The 20,420-nt window shown below is 46.8% G+C and overlaps 1 protein-coding gene across 1 annotated transcript in view; it reads left to right on the top strand.

Annotated features, from left to right (window-relative positions):
* Positions 1-6,904, top strand: part of LOC146859794 (catalase) — a 408,907-nt gene extending 402,003 nt beyond the window's left edge. Inside the window, exons 12-13 of the mRNA XM_085643517.1 lie at positions 3,457-3,546; positions 5,481-6,904. Of these exons, the coding sequence (XP_085499643.1) occupies positions 3,457-3,546; positions 5,481-5,546 (156 nt within the window). The 3' untranslated portion in view covers positions 5,547-6,904. The remainder of the gene's footprint in view (positions 1-3,456; positions 3,547-5,480) is intronic.
* Positions 6,905-20,420: the final 13,516 nt, after the last annotated feature.

Raw genomic sequence — 20,420 nt, 5'->3', positions numbered from 1 at the left:
CCACAAAGGGTCACAGGGAAATGCCCTTTTGATGAACTGGTGCAATCTATTTGCGTACGCTTTTCCTCCAATTCCCCTCATACCTCGGGTCCTTTGGAAGATGAAGAGACAACCTTGCCACCTGATTCTAATAGCCCCACGTTGGCCCCGACAGGCATGGTTCTCAGAACTGCTCCTGCTGTCCCAATGCCAACCAATCCTCCTGCAGTCTCGGACAGATCTGCTCACGATGAGCGAAGGGAGGATTTGTCATCCAAATCCTTCCTCACTGAGTTTATCGGCATGGAACCTGAACACCATGAGTTCGCCCATCTAGACATCCCGCAGGATTGTAGGGACATTTTGGCCCAGGCAAGAGCACCCTCTACAGTCAAGACGTACAAGTTGAAATGGAAAAGATTCTGCCACTGGTGTGCTTCTAACGGAATCCACCCAATACATTCCACGGCACACCAATTACTACCTTTCTTCTTGCACTTGGCTAGTTCCGGACTATCCCATGCAACTTTACGGGTTTTCCTAGCAGCGATTTCCCGTTTCCGACAGGATGGCTCAAATTCCCTTTGTTCCTCAAGAATAATCCGCTAATTCTTTAAAGGCTTATTCCGAAAATTTCCGCCAATTCGGCGTCCTCCGTTGTGGCATCTTAACGTTGTGTTAGCGCAATTGATGAGACCACCGTTCGAGCCCATTCACAAGGCCGACTTAAAACATCTAACTTGGAAAGTGGCCCTACTTCTGGCACTAACGTCTTCACGTCGTGTCAGTGACATCCATGCTTTTACCATCAAACCTCCTTTCCTGCAGTTCAAACCGGATGCTGTAGTGTTGCGTACCAATCCATCATTCCTACCCAAGGTGCCTTCTGATTTTCATATTAACGAGCCAGTCATATTAAAGACTTTCTTTGCTAATCCTCAGACACCTGCGGAGCAAACGTTGCATTCTTTGGATGTGAAACGATGTTTGAAGTTCTACATCAGCAGGACAGCTTCGTTTCGAAAATCCGATCAGCTTTTTATAGCGTATGGACGCTGTCATAAAGGACGTCCGGTTACTAAACCGACGATTGCCCGCTGGATTTCGACGGCTATTGTCTTCTGCCATCAAAAGGCAAACAAACCACTGCAGTCTTCAGTGAGAGCACACTCCACTAGGGCAGTATCATCATCTACCGCCTTATTTGCTGGAGTACCTTTGCAACACATCTGCAGAGCAGCTACGTGGTCGACCAGACACACGTTTACTAAGCACTACTGCTTGGCGGCTTTAAGCGAGGAGGATGCTGCAGTGGGACAGGCAGTGCTGCACAATCTTTTTAAATAAGGTGAGCCTCTTCCTCCCGCCTCCATATTGTTTCCATTTACTGTTCAATATTGTTCATTGCTTTTAGATACATGCTGTATGTCAACAGATATAGGTATATATATATATATATATATATATATATATATGTATGTATATATATATGCATGTGATGTTTTTATAAGAAGGTTATGATCATTGCGATCTCATGTTGATGTCATTATGGAAACAATAATATGGTTACTGCTTTCTATTCATATTCAAGCATGTGAATCTATGAAAGACACCCCAATACTGGAGAAGAACAATTGTTACTTACCTGTAAACAGGTGGTTCTCCAGTATTGGTGTCTTTCATAGATTCACATGCGACCCTCCCTCCTCCCTTCAGAGGCTTTTTCCTCCTCATAAACTATGCATACACTTTGGTGCTACGAAAATCTGAGGTCAGGAACTCTGAGGAGAAGGCTCTGGAGAGGTGCTGACGCCTGATTGGCTGTAGTTTGGACCAAGATAATGACAGAGATGGACTGCAAATGTCTTTTTTCTCTCTCCATGTTTCCCTATGGAGATTTTATATAGGTACATTCTTGGTGTTTTTTTACACCTACATAGCTCTATTTATGGGATTATTTAGGTATATTATGACTATATATATTGCTATTTTATTTACCGTGGGACTCCCACTCCGACGACGGGGAATATTCAAGCATGTGAATCTATGAAAGACACCAATACTGGAGAACCACCTGTTTACAGGTAAGTAACAATTGTTCTTACAGTGCAGGTCCCTTTGGGAGGGCATTCCAGATGTTCGGGGCATTTCTAGAGAAGGAACGAGATTGGGTGGTTTTCTTTTTTTTAGTAGCGGAGGGACAAGGAGGAGAGCATTGGTGCTTCTCGTCAGTCTGGAGAGGCCTGCTTTATTGAGTTTGTTAGTTAGGTATTGCGGGGATTGTTGGTGAAGAGCTTTTTGTGTGATGCAGGCAGTCTTATAAAAGCATCTACCTTCAATGGGTAGCTAATTTAGGGATTTAAGGGCCGGCGTGATGTATTCGAAAGGTGAATAAGTGAATGATGTCCAATCAAGTTCGAAGTGAGCAGAGAAACCTGACCTGTTCTAAAGGTTAAACTGACGGATCTGGGCAGTGGAATAATTGTAACAAGTTTTTTTCGGGTAAAATTCATTTTGCCAAATTGCAAACTGAATACGGTTGTAAACTAAAAAATATCAGTTCTTACCCACCCTAAAGATCTCTTGATGCCATATTTTGTGTTCTTTTCTGAGGTCCATTAGATGACTTGCCTTCCCTTAGTCAGTCTTAAATAGGGGCATACGGCAGCCATGTTTGCTACACAGGCTTGTTCGATGTGTCTATCTGGAGAAAGCATCTTAATGCCATTAAGGGCAGGAGAGACTGAGCAGAACCCTTCCCAACTTAAGTCCTTCCACTCCTGGACTACGTCTGACTTGCGTCCAACATCAAGGTTTTCCTCTAAACACAGGTTGTAAGAAAACTACGGTGCACGTTTGTGATCAGGGATACTAAAGGAATCTCTATGTATGTGGCATGATGCCATTGTTTGTGTGGTAACCATTTTGTATTGTCTTTTGTAATACGTTAGATCTCCTTACTTGCTTGGTTATTTTGTGCTGTCGGCTCACTCAGATGCCCCTCTTCTCTGGAAAGTCTAGCAGCGTTTAACCCCTTCGCCGCGGCACGAATTTTGCCGCGGCGCTGGGGGGGTTTGGGGTGTTTGCGGCGCTGCCATGCTCGTGACGGAACCACTCCGTCATGAGCCACGGGCGCGCTGTGCTCATGACGGAGTGGTTCTGTCACGACTCCGCCCACTTGCATTGATCGCCCGCACAGGCGGGGAATCAGTGCCGCGTGGGCGGAGCGGCTGCCAACGGCCGCAGCATGACAGAACCACTCCCTTCATGAGCACACGGCGCCCGTGGCTCATGACGGAGTGGTTCCGTCATGAGCAGGGAAGGAGATAAGGAGTGCTAGTGCAGGGGTGTTTTCCCGAGTACAAACAGTTACATTAATTATGCACAGCTGTGGACATTGCATCTCTATATTATTTCCGTGGAACTGTTTATCAAAATTATTATACCAGTAATTGTGTTTTCTTTTTTCTCCCATAGGTTAAAAATTTCTCGGATGTACATCCAGATTATGGCTCTCGTATCCAAGCCGTGTTGGATAAACTCAACGCTGAAGCCATTGGGAAAAAGGTGAATGAGGGTCACACTTTCCTTGGGAATTGCATCAAATTCTAATAGTTCTCATTTTGCAAGTTTTTCGGCCCGGAATGGTGTCTGCCTGGGTTGGTGTCCGAAGAATGGGCTTTTAGCATACATGCAGCAGTGGAAAAGAACCAAGAAATTTTCAGTTATGTTGCAAAAAGTCTGTTGCAATCAGTTTTTCTGTATTTCTTTTTATTTATAAAGTGCTGCAACGACTGATCAAGATTCAGATCGCAATCCCTGTCGGTACTCTGAACATGATTAATGGAGGAGCAATCAGAGTATTTCTAAAAAGAAAATTCAATGTAATGTTCTCAGGCAATTCCTTCCAATCTTTGGCTTTTGAGATAGTGAAAGATTGCCCATAGGATTGGCCAATCTAAGTAGTCCTTAATAAAAATAATTTAAAACATCTGATTAATAAAGTCTTCGCAGGAAATGCTGGTGGATTTTGTATTCCTGTGCTTGAGAAATACTTGCAGAGGCTGCTAATGTATGAAATAAACTGATATCAATACAAAAAGCTGCTTTTAAAACCAAACCAAGATATATTTTGTCTGAATAATGTAGATCCAGTCTGTGTTCATATAGCGTTTAGTACGTAGAGTTCTGTTCTGAAATAATTAGGGTTAATCAGGGACACGGACAGTGGCCATAGCACGGTATGATCAGCCTCACTCCATTTTCCCTGATATCTTAAACACAAACCCCTGCTTGGTGGAACATGCCATGCAGAGCCTGTTCTATAAATTGAAAAATACAGGGTCATGGCATGTGTGGTGGCATGACACTTGTGTCACCATATGGTTGTAGGAAACCTTTGAAACATGTGGTGTGCAATGTGCATTCTAAGACAGGAAATGCATAGATAAAGTAGCTTATGGTGAAGTCTAAGACCAGAAATGATGTGGTATTACAGCTGACAGTCCCTCATAATTAACATTATTGACGCAAAGAAGCGTCATCCAAATGCAGTGTATAATCACTGTCTGCTTGTTGATGCAACAGATTCCGGTGCAAGTGCAGAAAGGTTTAGGTGTCCCGTCAAATAGCAACTTGAATGCAATCGTACATCATTGCTGTGACGACCATGCCCAGTCGTACTACTGCACCATTGCTTTTAAATGGCTCTTTGCACCTTTTAAATGGCTAATAATTTAGAAGATCAAGTGAACATTATATAAATCGATAAAGATCCTTGAGCTCAAATGTCCCCTCTTTGTGGTCCTTGGCAAGCCAGAATCCTTCTCTTCTGAAGTGTCACAAGTTCAAATAATGCTTCTGATTTCAGTAGCAGCAAAGGAATTTTGTTGAAAGCAGCGCAGTTCTATTAGACGGAGGACAGTAAAGTCCTTAAAAACAAATGCTGTGAGAGTAGTCTGGGATTTTTCTGCAAGTTGCCTTAGGCCGCCCTGTTAAAGGAGGGGTCAGGCTAATGCTTCCGTGGCCCCAGCATGCGGACCTCTTTTCTCTTGAGTTTTATATTCATGGATCATTGGGACACCGGATGCATGGATTGGGAATCTCTTGCACATGACAGGTGTAAATGGTATTTGTTTAACTGTTGTGCTGTTGATCTGCATGTACTGTACACACATCTTAAGTAAAGTGAGTTCATATTGTTTATTGCAGCATTTTGCTGTCCTTGATGCAGGGTCAATTGGAAGGCTACAGTTAGAATTCAATTATATTGTTAGTGCTAGGATAATTAGAAAGACACCATTGTGAAAACTCACTACCGTACAAGAATGTGAAGGTTTGCGTGGTGTATTCTGCAGTATGTTTCCTTGTTAGTGGTGAATGTAGAGCAAATTTATTCCTATAGACCTAGATGAAAGTGTTAACGGGAGTGCACCAAAAGGGCATTGAATGCATTGCTCATCCTTCTCAGTATCTGAACATTCTTGTCTCCTTTATTTCAGAATTTAGTCCGGACCTTTCAACCACATGCCTCTCACCTGTCTGCAAGTGAAAAGTCCAACCTGTGAGCTCGGCAGCAATGCCTGGTCCGTCCTGAGTATCGCCGCCATGAACCTTAATGAATAAACTGAAGATGACGAATGTAGCAGCTGGCCAATGATAACATGCGCACTTATGCCGCGATGCATACGTAGCTATGTAAGGCCTTTGAAAAATCGCATCCTATGAAGAGAAAATAAACATATGCCTAGCGGTGGTAGTTTGATGCATAGCTTACAAAATCTTGTTGTAGAATCTTTTTACCCTGGAAATAATACACTGACAAAATTTAATTTCCTTTGTTACTGCTTCCCTAATGACTTACCCTGGCTAGAGACTAATGGAGTGCATATTTTGGGCAAAAGTAATTGTGGGAGCATTTCGCTGCTTTACTGCTGGCGTGAGGTTTGTTAAATTGAAGGGCTAATTGTGCTGCACAGGTTTCGATATCCCCCGATGCTACCCTTTCTTGTTTGGAACGGTGCAATTTAGCCAGTGATGCCATTGGTGTCTTTGGCTTTCAAATGACCCTAGTCAGTGAAACAAATGGACAGTTATTTGCCATTAGTGAGACTGCCACCCCCCCGTGTATTCAGTATCTTTGAATTTACCGAATCCTACAAAGAGGACCTCCGTGCTCAACCCATGCCTTTCTGCACATAACTTCTCAGCCTTTGTGTCCTGTCCGATTCAATGTGAAACCCATGTTGTGGTTGATATCTCAACAACTGCACAATTACTAACATTCTGTGTAAAACGTCTCATAAACCATTATTTTTTAATGTTGCCTATTGTTAAAGTAATTAAAATAGTCTTGGGTGGGAAGTACCTGGAACTTGGCAAACCAACTCCTGAAGATCTGAAATTAGCTCAAATCTGAGGAACGGCCTAGGTGCTTGAAATTAAGAATTGATGCTACAAGTTGCATGTCAATTCTCTGAAATCATTCAATTTCGGAAAGTTTTACTTTATTAGATAAGGCCACTTCCAAAATTGCATTGCATTGCATATGCTGAACTGTTTGTATGCTTGCTTCAAAATGGCTGACTTGTCTACCTGTTAATTTTTGTTTGTATATTCATGCATTACGTTGATATGATTTTTTAAAGAAGTCGTTAATTGTTGCTGAAATTAAATGCACTAACCCTAAAAAAAAAGCTATTTTGCGAGACTTGTGAAGGTGGACATGCAGAAGTACGATGCTGAGACTTTTAAGCTCACAATTTTTCCTGCTGTTCACTTGTCTTCCTAGCTCATATGATGCCTGATTCAATGCCATGTCTCCACCACGGAACATTCTTCATTATTCGGCAACATAATTCTGTTTGTACATGTAAAAGCATCATAACTGAACACTTTCAATATTATAATAAAAAATACATTTTAACTGTTGCTTGTCCTTTTTTTAAAATTGGAAATCGAGAGGATGATTTAGTGATATCGAACCAACTCAACGACAGTATCCTTGCCTAATTTTGGCTTTTTTCCCTTCATGGAACTTTTGTTTTTCCTCCTTCTCTGATGTTATTGTGAGAAGCTTACAATTTTCCTCCACCCTTGTACACATTATTTTGCTTTTGCGGCTGAAAATGGCACTTGTTATAAAAATATTTTATTATGATTGGAAAGGACCATGAGTATTCCACAATATTGAGTATCATCCACGTAGACAGATGCTTTATAGAACTGGGAGAAACACACTGCGATACGCACACACATACCTACACGACACCTACCCACACACACACACACACACACACCCACACACACACACACCTACCTACACACCTACTTCCCACTTATAGGAGTGATTTCTGCTCTAAATACATTTCAGAATGGAATTGTGTATGTGTTTTGCAATTCTAGGTTTACTTGCTGTGCATTATTTTCCTATCTAGTCGTTGGATCTGGAAATGTACCTAATATTCGTTTTTTAATATCTATTGTTCCAGTTTGGGTGGTGTCTTTACGACACACTAGGACATCAAATGTAAGTCGACAAAGCCCTTTAACATGACTTCTAATTAACATTTTTAGGACAATAAGTAAAATAATGATATCAAATTAACTGGGTTCAAGGTATTCGAAGGACATTTGTTATGTTATATAGACGAGCACTAGTAATTCCCAGACTAGAATATGGTAGTGCATCTCTCTGTGGACTACCTAGATCTACAACTGCCCCCCTAAGAGCATCACTCAACTCAGCGGCCAGGCTCATCACAGGCTCTAAAAGAAATAGCCACATCTCCCCTGACTTCAAAGCGCTCAATTGGCTACCCTTCGAAGCAAAAATTCTATTAAAAATCGCCTGCATGACGCATAAGGCCATCCATCACAACACACCGAGTTATCTGGCCCAGAAACTGGAGCTTTTGTGTGGAAACAGATCTTCCAGGAGCGCCAGTAACCTTCTTCTGAAGCCTCAAAGGTTCGCCAAGAAGAAAACATATAACCGCACTTTCTCTGGTATTGCTCCAAGGATCTGGAATGCACTACCCCCAGAAATCCGACTCAACCCCTCAACTGTCTATTTAAAAAAAGAAGTCAAATCTCTTCTCATGTCGAAATTTACTTAAATATTGATGCGGACTCTTAGAACAACCAGCTGGAACATAAGACTTTATTCTGAAATACTATTTTTCCCTTGTATATTGTCTCCTTTGTTAACTACTTCTCTTGTAAAGCGCTCTGATACCCGCAAGGGTCATGTTCGCGCTATATAAAACCTTCAAATAAATAAATACATTTATACAGCTCACAGCTACTCCCATTAGTGTCCTAGCGCAAAAGGAAAACCGCACCTACAGATAATACCTATGCAGATTGTCGGGAAAGTCAAGTCTAATTTATACTTAAAGACCGGGAGGTCCCATGCTAAGCGCCCCATGTTAAGCGCAGCTCCCTAGGGAGCTTGTTCCAGTTAACTGGCCCCAAGTATGAAAATGATTTGCTGCCTGTTCGAAGCCGGCAAACACTTGGGACTTTAGCCAAGTGTTCAGGAGGAATGCAGGGTGCAGACACGGATATAGTCATGGTTATTCAGTATTGGGGTATCTTTCATAGATTCACATGCCTGAATCATTCCCAGTCGCCGAGGCGGGAGTCCCGCGGTAAATACAAAAGTAGTGCCAAAATAATAGTAGTAGGCCCCAAGAAAAGGCCTAAAGCCTAGATCTTAGTAGCCTGTTTACATCATTATGCCAAAATAACCAAAAAATTGGTATCAGCCTTCAGCACCCTCTAGAACACTCAGCAGAGCCAGTTCTCCTCAGATTTTCACCACACGTGGTGTGGAAGGGAGTCTCCCTGAGTGCCACTCAGATTCTACTTTATTCATGATGTCTGACAAGAAAGCCTTGTTCAAGTCGTGCAGAACCTGCGCCAAGAAGAGAGTCCATGTTGATGACCAACATATGGACTGCATCTACTGCCTCTACCCCAAACATGAGGTAAAAGATTGCAAAATTTGCCGCACCTTCCCTACTAAGACTCTTAGGGATAGGGAGGCGAGAGTGCTGTTATGGCTTAAATCCTCTTCGGCTGAAGAGGATGCTAGAGCCTCAACTTCCAGCAAGAGAGCTAGGTCTCATGACAGCTCTTCAAGTGAGGGGAAAAAACGCCATAAATCTTCCCACTCTACTTCTGGCTCTTCTCAGAGGACTCCTCTCATTTCCTCTGGATCAGCGCACTCTCCTCAGGATTCTGCTCTCAAGGACTCTAAAAAGCCGTCTTCAAAAACTGTGAGTAAAAGCCTTTCAAAATCTCTGGCTTTCCCTCCCTCGTCAACGATTTCTGTCACTTCTTCTGCTCCTTCGTCGACGGAAACTATCTCAACGACGTCTATCACCTCTCCTATACAGTCAACGAGGATTACTATCCTGTCAGAGAAACCCGTCGTCAAGGGATCGAAGATGAAGACCTCGTCGACTAAGTCGACGTCTAAATCCATATCGACGACATGCCGTTGACGAAGCCGCCATCGTCGATGAGAGAAGTGTCGACGAAGAAGCAACTGATTACTACCCCGTCGACGAACGTCCAGTCGCCGAAGGTCCTGTCGACGTCGAGCCCGTCGACGAAGGTCCTGTCGACGTCGAGCCCGTCGACGAAGGTCCTGTCGACGTCGAGCCCGTCGACGAAGGTCCTGTCGACGAGGGTCCCGTCGACTGGGGATTTGCCTGTTCCGTCTGTGGCACCTGCAGTGGCTCCTACTCATTCTACTCCTGTTTCATCTAGGAGTTTTAAGCTGAAAACATTTCAGAGACATGAATATAGCGATATTTCACCGCTTACTCCCTCACATCTCCTGGAATCATATGTGCAGGATGAGGATGATGACTACGAGGAATACGAGGACGAAGGACCATTTGGAATAGCTCACCATCCTTCTGAGCTACACATCCGACCCTCCGAACTAATCCTACATTCATACCTAAAGTACCGTCACAGTTTCACCTTAATGCACCTGTCAAATTAAGGACTTTCTTTCCAAATCCATCTACACCAGCGGGAAGAGCCTTACATTCTCTTGATATCAAAAGATGTTTAAAATTCTACCTTCAAAAAACAAAGAGCATTAGAAAATCTGACCAGTTGTTCGTGTCTTATAACCGAACTACTCTGGGAACTGCAGTAACAAAAACCACAATGGCCAGATGGATAGCATCTACAATCTATTTCTGCCATGACAAAACTCACAGGCCATTGCTAAGGAAAGCCAAGGCCCACTCCACAAGAACGGTAGCAGCGTCTACAGCATTGTTTGCTGGGTTGACTCTTGAAAATATCTGTCGTGCTGCAACATGGAAGAATGTCCACACGTTCACGAGACATTACTGCCTTCAATCTACGCATCAAGACGATGCATCAGTCGGACAAGCTGTCTTACGCCATCTTTTCCTTTGAGGTCACTTTCAGGTACCTTTTCTGTTTTTCAAATGCTATATATGTCTGCATTTTTTCATGACAGTGACATTTCTACGATATGACATGTCTGACATAGAATGTTGTCACTATGCATGTTTTCATTTCCTTGCCTAGGTTACATGGTTTTGAATTATAAGGTTTGGTTTGTTCTACCTTTTGTTACCAAGTTGTGGATGCAATTGGGAGTGTATCCACACTAGTCTCCCACCGTCCGCAAACAGCTGTATACTTGGTATACTGCTTGCTACTCTGATTCAGGCATGTGAATCTATGAAAGATACCCCAATACTGGATAAGAAAACAAGTTACTTACCTGTAACTACAGTTATCCAGTATTGGTATCTTTCATAGATTCACATGCACCCACCCTCCTCCCCGTAGAGTCAGTTCTCTGTTTTGGGACATTTACTTCCCACTTGTGCTAAGGAAAATCTGAGGAGAACTGCCTCTGCTGAGAGTGTTCTAGAGGGTGCAGATGGCTGATTGGTTGGTACCAATTATCTGAAAAAAACACGTTAGTTGGATTCTTCACCTTAGAATATCCCCAGGCGTCAGACTGGATCCGGAAAGTTTTTTGTAGCAATACCCCTTGCGCATCCCTAGGCGTCGTCTGCGGCTCCGCGTCCGTCGTTGGCGTCGTGCGCTGGAATGACGTCGTCGGAATACTTAGACGCCGGCCTCGCGCGCTGACGTAAGTTCTTCTTTTTTCCGTGCCAGTAAGCGCCGATCCGGGAAGCGCTTACCCCTAGTCAATTTTTGACTACCTTTTTGACTCTTTTTGGTCTATCGACTCGACTCTGGTGCCGGTAGGATGCCTGGTTTTAAGGCCTGTGACGCCTGTCATCGCCTGATGTCGGTGACGGATCACCACCGCCGGTGCTTTTACTGCCTGGGGGCTGACCATGACGCGGAGTCATGCCCCGACTGTCAGGCCTTGACATCGAAAGCTAGGTGGGAGCGGTCCCGTAAGCGTCTCGAGCTTCGGCACTCGGCTCCGCGCTGATCTCGGTCCTGGTCCAGGAGGAGGTCCAAGGACCGATCGCGGAGCCACAGCAATCGTCATCGCGGTCTTCGGGTAAGTCGAAGCACTCCAAGAAGTCCAAGAGACGACATCGCTCTTTGGACTCCCCTCGCGCGACTCGGCTGAGGGTCAGGGTGGTCCCACCCCCGCGGCTCCGTCGGAGCCGCAGGAGCCGCGTCCGTCCCCATACCCGCCGGTCCCTGGGACGGACGCGTCTCCGGCGGAGGTCAGTGCCTTCCTCTCGGCCATGAGGGGCCTGTCTCCTCAGTCGACGCCTGTCGGTGCGCCTTCGGGCCCCGCGGACTCGAATGGGCGACCTTGCGTGCCGGCGGCTGCGGCCCCGGTGCCGTCGACGGCTCCGGCCCCGGCCCCGACACCGCAGGTCCCCGAGGGATCCAGGCCTGGATCTCTGTCGGCGCCGGTCGACCTCACGACGCCGCCTCCGCCGACACCGGTTCCACCTCCAACGCAGTCCTCCGGCGACGTCGTTCCCCGGTTTAGCCCCGGTCCGGGCCCGACGGCACGGCGCCGATGCCGGCGCCGACTGGTGAACCTTTCATCTACTGCCCGGCTCCGATCATTCCTCCTGTTCATCGGGAATCGGATGACGAGGGCGACAGGGAGGGGTATGATGACCCTATGGCCGCTCAGGCTCAACTTTCTCAGGACTGGGCAGAGGAATTGGGGGATGCCAGTGGTCTGGATACCTCCCCGGACGCTGGTTTCATCTCTCCTCCGACTGTGGCCTCGGAGGAGGGTGCAGCCTTTTCAGTGGTGCTGCGCAAGGCGGCCGAAGCCCTCGGGCTGGAGTTGCCTGCTGTGGCCATGAGGACTAACGTCCTCACTGAGGTCCTTCAACCGACAGCAAGCTCCACTGAGCCTCTGCTGCAGTTTAATGAGGCTCTCGTAGACGTTCTACAGGGCACTTGGTCCAAGCCCTCCACTGTTCCTCCTGTGGACCGGAACGTTGCCCGGTGCCACTGCCCTGCTCCGGGTGACCCAGTTTCCTCTCCCAACACCCCACTCCCGAGAGTCTGGTTATCCAGGCCTCAACCTCCCAATCCTCCTTCCCGTCGGCTCCTCCGGATCAGGAATCCAAGAGGTTGGAGCAGTTTGGCAAGAAACTGTTCTCGTCCCTGAGTTTGGGACTGCGGTCTTTATATACCGCTTGCCTGTTGGACCGTTATTCCCACTCTCTGCGGGATGCTGTGGAGGAAGTGCTGCCCTTGTGTCCGGTGGAGGCCCGGACACGACTCGCTCATGCTCTTGCTGACGGTCGAGATGCAGCGCGGCATGCCATACGGTGTGGACTTGACACCACGGACTCGCTGGGTCGGGCGATTTCCACTACGGTGGCGTTTCGGCGTCACGCCTGGCTGAGGTCCACGTCATTTTCGGGGGATGTCCAGAGATCCCTCATGGACATGCCTTTTGATGGCACTCGCCTTTTTGGTGAGAAGGCAGACAGTGCGCTGGCTCGGTTCAAGGACTCCCGGGCCACGGCCAAGTCCTTGGGTCTTTCGGCCCCGCGGCCGCAAACTTCTGCCTTTCATGGCCAGGGAAGGGGCGCCTCCTCACGTCCGCACAGCCACCGGCCGCAGAACCAACCTGCACGCGGACGTGGATTCCGCCGAGGCGGTACTGGAGGTCAACGTGCCGGTCAGTCCACATCCACCCCGGCAGCATCCGCCTCAAAGCCCTCCTAGTCCGAGCTTTCAGGCCCATTCCACGCCAGTGGGCGGCAGTTCGCCATCACCTGCTCCACTGGCGCTCCATCACGTCTGACAGGTGGGTGCTGCAAATTGTCCGAAGGGGCTACTCCCTCCCCTTCGAGACGACCCCTACAGCCATGCCACCGCAGAACCACCGTATGTCGGGGGATCATTTGCATCTTCTACGAGAGGAAGTTTCGGCCCTCTTGGCCAAAGAGGCCGTCGGGCGCGTTCCTGGTCCAGAAGTAGGTCGTGGTTGTTATTCCCACTACTTTCTGGTTCCCAAGAAGGGCAAAGGGGGCCTACGCCCGATCTTGGACCTCAGGAGCGTCAACACCTTCCTCCGGCAGGATCGGTTCAAGATGCTCACTTTAGCTCCGGTTCTGGCGGCCCTAGACACTGGAGACTGGATGGTAGCGTTGGACTTGCAGGACGCTTATTTCCACATCCCCGTCCTGCCGGCCCGCTGGTGTTACCTGCGGTTCACGGTGGGCAGGGCTTAATTTGTGCCGGTGCTTAGCACCGGCACTTAATTATCAGGGCCGGGTCTACGCTTCTGCTGCGCACGCCCACATTGATGTTTTATTGTTTTTCTAAAAATATACCTTTATTGTACTCGGTGCAGCCACAGGCCCGCGGCGTCTTTTTCACAGTATCCCGCCGAGCGGGTGAGTCATAGTGTCATCACCGGCGTCAGCATCACGGCGTTTAGTGTTGCTACTCGAGTCGAGTGTCGCGACTCACACTTCTTAATCACGTAGCAACCCTGCTGCCCCTGCCCAGGCCAAGTCCAAGAGAGTATTCAATGATAATTACATCTAATATTATACATGTCATTATCATCATGGCGGACACAGGCCCTTCTTACCGCAGACACCGTGTTGTTGACTGTTTGCCACTTTCCAGTGGGTGGGCGGGCCCCGGAAGTTCGGAACACACACTGATTTATCTGGGCGGGCGTTGGGGCCGGGCCGGAGGTTCTGATATCGCGCGCACAGATTATTTTCACTCTTTTTTTTGCATCAAATAACGCGAACTCGACCCAAAGGTATTGGAGCGCTGTACATAAGCACCCTATTTACATTACATATTCAGGCACAGGAAGATTAAGTGATTTGCCCAGAATCACAGGATGTGGACGCGACCTCGAGACTCGATTTGAACCCTGGTTTCCTGTACCAAAGTCGGCAGCGCAGCCAACGGAGCCACCAGTTGCCCTGCCCCAGCATAACCACCGTGGCAGATCCCCATGAGTCATCGACGACATTAAGTCAGCCCAGCGGCCCCGGCCCGACCAACGACAACGACGAAGGGCAGAGCTGGCTGGGCTGTGTGCAGTGCAGGCATCGATCAACTGTCTGGCACCCAGTAGTACTGTCTACAGGACGGTCTGGCACTGCAGACTGCGGTCTGGTAGCAAGCAGGCAGCACCAGGCTGCCACCGCCTAATCAGTCATAGTACGCACGTACTAATTATTAAAGCAAACCGCAAAGGTACAAGGAGGCAGTGCAGCTAGCAGAGTGTGCTCCCCTGCCGACCGGCCCACCACCACGAGTAATGGTAAGAGATTAGAAGTTAAGCACTTAAAAGTTTTAAGTTAAGCTGCAGCAGTAATTCATTGTAAACCAACTAGCTAAGCGAAGCCAGCGAACTAGGGATGCCAATGCTAACTATCTATGCCCGTATGCCGTCACCAATGCTGTATTTTTTTGGGGGTAGCGTGATGGGGGTTCCGCCGGTCTGGTTGTAACTGTAAGATCACAGGCGTGGACCGTGGGGCTGGAGGCAGGCAGCAGGCAGCTCACCTCCGGCGGCTCCAACCGCTCCATAATATATATACGAATAATACGACGATTATTAGGATGATGATGGTAGATTTAGGCTCACAACTTAAAGCAGGTCAGTAACATAAACGAAATATCACTTTCAGTAACAATATGGTTGCTTTCTATATACAATGCATATATGATATAAAGAATTGCACATCCCAAATAGTGTGATGGTTGAGTGTACTTTTTAGATAAAATAGTTCCCCATGCATTGCAATGAAATCACTCATTCAAAGGCAGAATAATACAGCAAACGGCCAATAGCATTGTGGTGACAGAAAACTACCCCTCTTGGTTGACTTAAGATGTGACGGAGAATGTCTTAAGGCAATGGCTTTAAGAAGCGGATGCAAATACACCAATGGTCACAAAGAGCTGACAGTAAGTACACTCTATGTACATTGTAAGCAGTAGGTCCTGTAGACAGCTGCACTGTCATCTCAGAGCTGAACATGATTTGTGTCTGTGATTATAGGGGGATCTGGGTAATTGGACAGCACACAGCCATAAACACGATTGACTATCATTAGGGAAGATTTTATTTTTGTGGCCTAGGGTGACCAGCCGTCCGTAAATTGGACCTCACGTCCGTTGTCCGTGAGGATCCTTTTTACGGACGCCTTTTGTCTGAAATTTTGGGCCTTGCAGGAAACAGAAGAGTTCCCTGTGAGAGGCCTCAGCCCCCTTGATGGGGCGCCTTGCACTCATCTGTGAAGCACAAGAGCAGCCCCACCCCGCCCATTGTCATTCTGTATGCGGCTGATTGCCACATCCAGAATGACAATTGGCCAGTCTGGGCTGTGAAAGCATGTGGGGGGCCTCCTCCAGTCTCCCCCTGGGGCAGGGCATTCCCTTAAGGTTAGATGGACGACATTTACATTTAAGACTCCTCTAAGGCGGTGGTCTGGAGCGTGACATTGAACACTAGTCAAGATAGCCTACAGAAGTACAAGGCTGACTTGAAATTTCATAACTTTAAACCCCATTTTGATTCTCACTAATCTAGGTGTTGTGAGCTGAGCATTTACTAAGCACCAATGAAACAGTGTACAACATTTTTCGGGTGACATGTTGCACTTCATTCAGTCTTGACCTCCAAAATGAGGAATTGGGATTAGCTCTGGTTTCAAATGGGCCCTGGTGCACTGAAGGGGACACAGCACACAAACTGTAGGATTACCGTGACCCAGACCCTTTTCTTTACCAGGCTTTCTTCCAAAATACTATTGCAGCAGAAGGAAAAGTTACACCAAGCAGGCAAACAAAAAGAATATGTAGAAGAGAAGTACCACAATTACAGTGTGCAAAGTAAAAAAGTTTAGAAGAAGATATTATAGTTCTTTCACAGTCTCATCATTTCAGAGCTAAAGCATTGTTAATATTATTTACATCAAAGCCATAGTTGCTGCTTTTTTTAATTGATTTTATGCAACTAACATCCATTGACAAAGCCAATACTCATGGCTTGCTGAAAGTCTAAAGTTACTGGATGCAATGACAGAAACAGCAAAATACCAGTCGGGCGGCGCACTATGCTCAGCACATATTTTTAGCTTACGTGTTTTAAGCCAAGCGCTTAATTAAATCAGACACACCCCCTGGAGAGACCCCGACTTTTTTTTATCCCACGTAAAGCCCTGGAAACAACACAATGTCACAGTCACCTCACGTCCTGGCACTTTGCATCATGCATGACTTTCAAGTTTTCAGATTGCCTATGTGAAGGTGCATAGTGAATCTCCCCCACCCCACCCCTTGCTTTAGGAACTACAGCGAGGGTTAAGTTCTTGATGAGCCTCTTCTGTCTGCAACTTGATGGGTGGATGAGTGGGTGGGTGTATAGGTAAAATGTGGCAGAAAGGATGGGTGGCTAAGTGAAAGGGGCATGGCGAGAGAAAGGGAGGATGGATGGATGAGTGAAAGCATGGATGAATGATTGGCAGAATGGATGGGTGAACGATGCATAATGAATGAAAGGGAGGGTAGAGAGTTGGATGGATGGATGAGTGAAAGGGTGGACGGATGAGTGACTGGGTGGATGGATGAGTAAGTGAAAGGATAGCTCAATGGGTAAAAGGGTAAATGGTTGGATGGATGAGTGAATGGGTGGAAGACTAAATGGATGAGTGAAAGGATGGCTTGGGTGAAAGGGTAAATGGTTGGATGGATTAGTGATTGGATGAATGAGTGGAAGAGTAGATGGATGAGTGAAAGGATGGATTCGGTGAAAGGATGGAGGGATGATGGATGGATGGATGAATGAAAGGGTGGGTGGATGAAGGGATGGATGAGTGAAACGATGGATGGAAGGCTAGATAATGGATAGGTTTGTAAATGATTGAAAAGGTTTGGATATGGATGGGCACACAGATGGAAGGACAGAATGAATGGTGAAAGACTGAATGATGGATGAAAGAATTAATGGATGACAGAATGTAAATTATCATATGAAATACCACAAAAAGACCTGCACAGTTGCTCAAAGCTGCACACATACCAAATAATTGTGAAGTGCACGATTTTCTCAACCTCGTATAAATTTATTTTGACTTGTACTTAAGTGGTTGTCTATTTACTTACTATTATAGTATTGAGCAACTTCCTCTGGTGTGTCTGTAAAACGTACCTTTTTCACAAAGTTTTGTTCTGAATTTTGACCTTCTGTCCTGAATTTTTGTCCTGAATTTTGACCCTCTGTCCTGAATTTTTAAACTTACCGTCCTGAATTTGCACCCATGCCAGTTGGTCACCCTATTGTGGCCTGAGGCCATAGCGCTTTTCGATACTGATTCTGTTTGCTGAAGAGTGTTCGAAACACTGCCAACCTTTAAATGGGGATTTTTTTTAGCATATTGAACAGAAATTGTGTTATGGCGATGTGTGGTACGCTCTTTTTCATGGAAAGTTGTGAAATAGCATTTACAGAGCTTAATCCACTATACTTTTACTTTGCACCAGTCGTTTCTTGAAAACACCATTGTCACATTTGGAGAAATGACAGTCCGCATCCTATGTATCGACTTTTAGGAGGAATAATTTCTTGGAAAATTGAAGAGAAGTTAGTATATGTGTGTGTGTAACTCCACCAACCATGATATGTCACCTCTGCTTTCCTTTAACGCCTTTATCATTAAACAACCGTAAATCAGACTATACGTGAGCCTCCTTGCCACACGTGAAGCACCGACTCTGACGCCAAATACAAGCTCTTTCACTCCTCGTAAAACATATCAAATCAGGCCATATGTGAGTTGCCTTGCCACCCACGAAACACTTGTAAATCAGGGCGAATATAAACCCTCTGGGCATCATGAAACACAGGAGGATAAATATGACCAAAAAAAGTGAAACGCTTGTGAATCATACCGTATTATTTCCACTCCAATCAAAAGAAACAGACATAATCAGAGCTAAAATAAAAATAAAACTTTGGGAGGGGATAGAGACACCTGCCAGTGTGCTGCAGACAAGAAAATTGGGACACACAATCCCTAAAAAAAGTCTGCTATTTGGTGTGCAGTGGGCCGTTCATGCCTTCTGACGCCAGTGTCACGGCACCTGTTGCACTACTGATAGCTACGCCCCTACCAGGGTTTGACTGGGACAAAAAATAGGCCCGGGGACCACAATAAAAGTGACCCCCATTGGTGAAGCTTTGTTGGTTCCTGGCAATTGGCATTGTCGCCTCCTTTCATTGGCTGACCTTGCTATGAGTCAACCAATGAGAGGAGGGTGCAGTCCCTTACTCGTAACAGAGTGGATATGGTCCGTGAGATTTGCTGACCCCACACTACTTTGTCACTGATAGACACTTGGCCCTGGGCACTTCAGGGCTTACAACTAAAGCTCCCAGGTCCAAGGCTTTCAGTGACGCTCCCCCTCGTCATGAGGGATAGGACTTCCACCACTTTGCAGGCCCACAAGTTCTTCAGTCTGGAAAAGTTCCCCTAGACAGCCATGCACCTTCACATTTATACTCCACTATACTGATTAACCTTAACCCCATACCCCTTCGGACACTGAAAGTGACAGAGGCTGACTCATTCAAGTGTATTGCATGATTTTATTCAGTTTATCTGTTTGGACTAGTGTTTTCACAACATTTTGTTTTATTTTGTCACTTAACTTAAGCTATGTCAAAGTTGTATCTTTGAACTCATAGACTCTGTTAAAAATGGCATGCCCTACCTCCAATATTGTCCTTTCCCCAAATCAGCACACAGAGCACTGACATTGTTCCTTTTCAATGCATTAGTGGTTTTAGCTAATTTATTCCAAAATTATGCTTTAAATGCACTTTTGCTTTAATCTTTTTTTAAATGGTTCACGGGGAACCTCCTATCAAAACCTTACTCTGAGGAAGGCTCCCTTTCTGAAATTCAGAACAGGTATTATATTTGACTTTTAGCAGTGCCAGTTGAAGATGTGGGTGGAGCTAATAGAGTAAGTGGGTGGAGCCAGTGGAGGGAGTGGGTGGAGCCAGAAAAAAGTGGGTGTGGCCTCCGACAAACATTTGAGCACCTGCACTTCATATTTTACAAATTAAGCACTGACGGTGGGTCAGGAGCACTTTCAGTTCACCGTGCTCCCCTTTGGCCTCACCAGTGCCCCTCGGGTGTTCACGAAAGTGATGGCGGTGCTCGCAGCTCGTCTGCGCAGATCAGGGTTTCCAGTCTTCCCCTATCTCGACGACTGGCTGTTAAAGGCGGGCTCGCCCCAGCAAGTAGTCTCCCACCTCCAAACTACGGCCGACCTCCTGCACTCGCTGGGGTTCTCCATCAATGTGCCGAAGTCGCACCTGAGTCCCTCCCAGAAGCTCCTTTTCATCGGAGCGGTTCTCGATTCGGCGCAGTTCCGGGTCTATCCGCCGGAACAGCGGGTCCGGGACATTCAGGCCCTGATTTCCATCTTCCGGCCTTTGTCCTGGGTTTCGGTCAGGTTGGTGCTGCGGCTACTGGGGCTGATGGCCTCCTGCATCCTGTTGGTACCTCACGCCCGGTGGCGGATGCGGGCTCTGCAGTGGGACCTGAAGTTTCAGTGGGCCTAGCATCGCCTGTCCGACCATGTCCTGATCTCGGAGGGCACTGCGAAGCAGCTGCAGTGGTGGCTTACGAATCGCGATTGGGTCAGCGGCAGATCCCTCTCCCTACCCCAACCGGAGCATGTCGTAGTGACGGATGTGTGCCTCCTGGAATGGGGGGCCATATGGGAGAGGCGGAGATCAGAGGACTCTGGTCTCCGGCGGAGGCTCGGCTCCATATCAACCTATTGGAGCTGAGGGCGATCCGACTTGCACTGAAAGCCTTCCTTCCCTCTGTCCGGGGTAGTGTCGTGCAGGTGTTCACGGACGACACCACCGCCATGTGGTATTGCAACAAACAAGGCTGGGTGGGGTCGTGGACCCTTTGTCA

This window comes from Triturus cristatus, chromosome 3_1, assembly GCF_964204655.1.
Source record: "Triturus cristatus chromosome 3_1, aTriCri1.1, whole genome shotgun sequence".
Classification (NCBI taxonomy): domain Eukaryota; kingdom Metazoa; phylum Chordata; class Amphibia; order Caudata; family Salamandridae; genus Triturus; species Triturus cristatus.
This window is presented reverse-complemented; position numbering and strand designations above follow the sequence as displayed.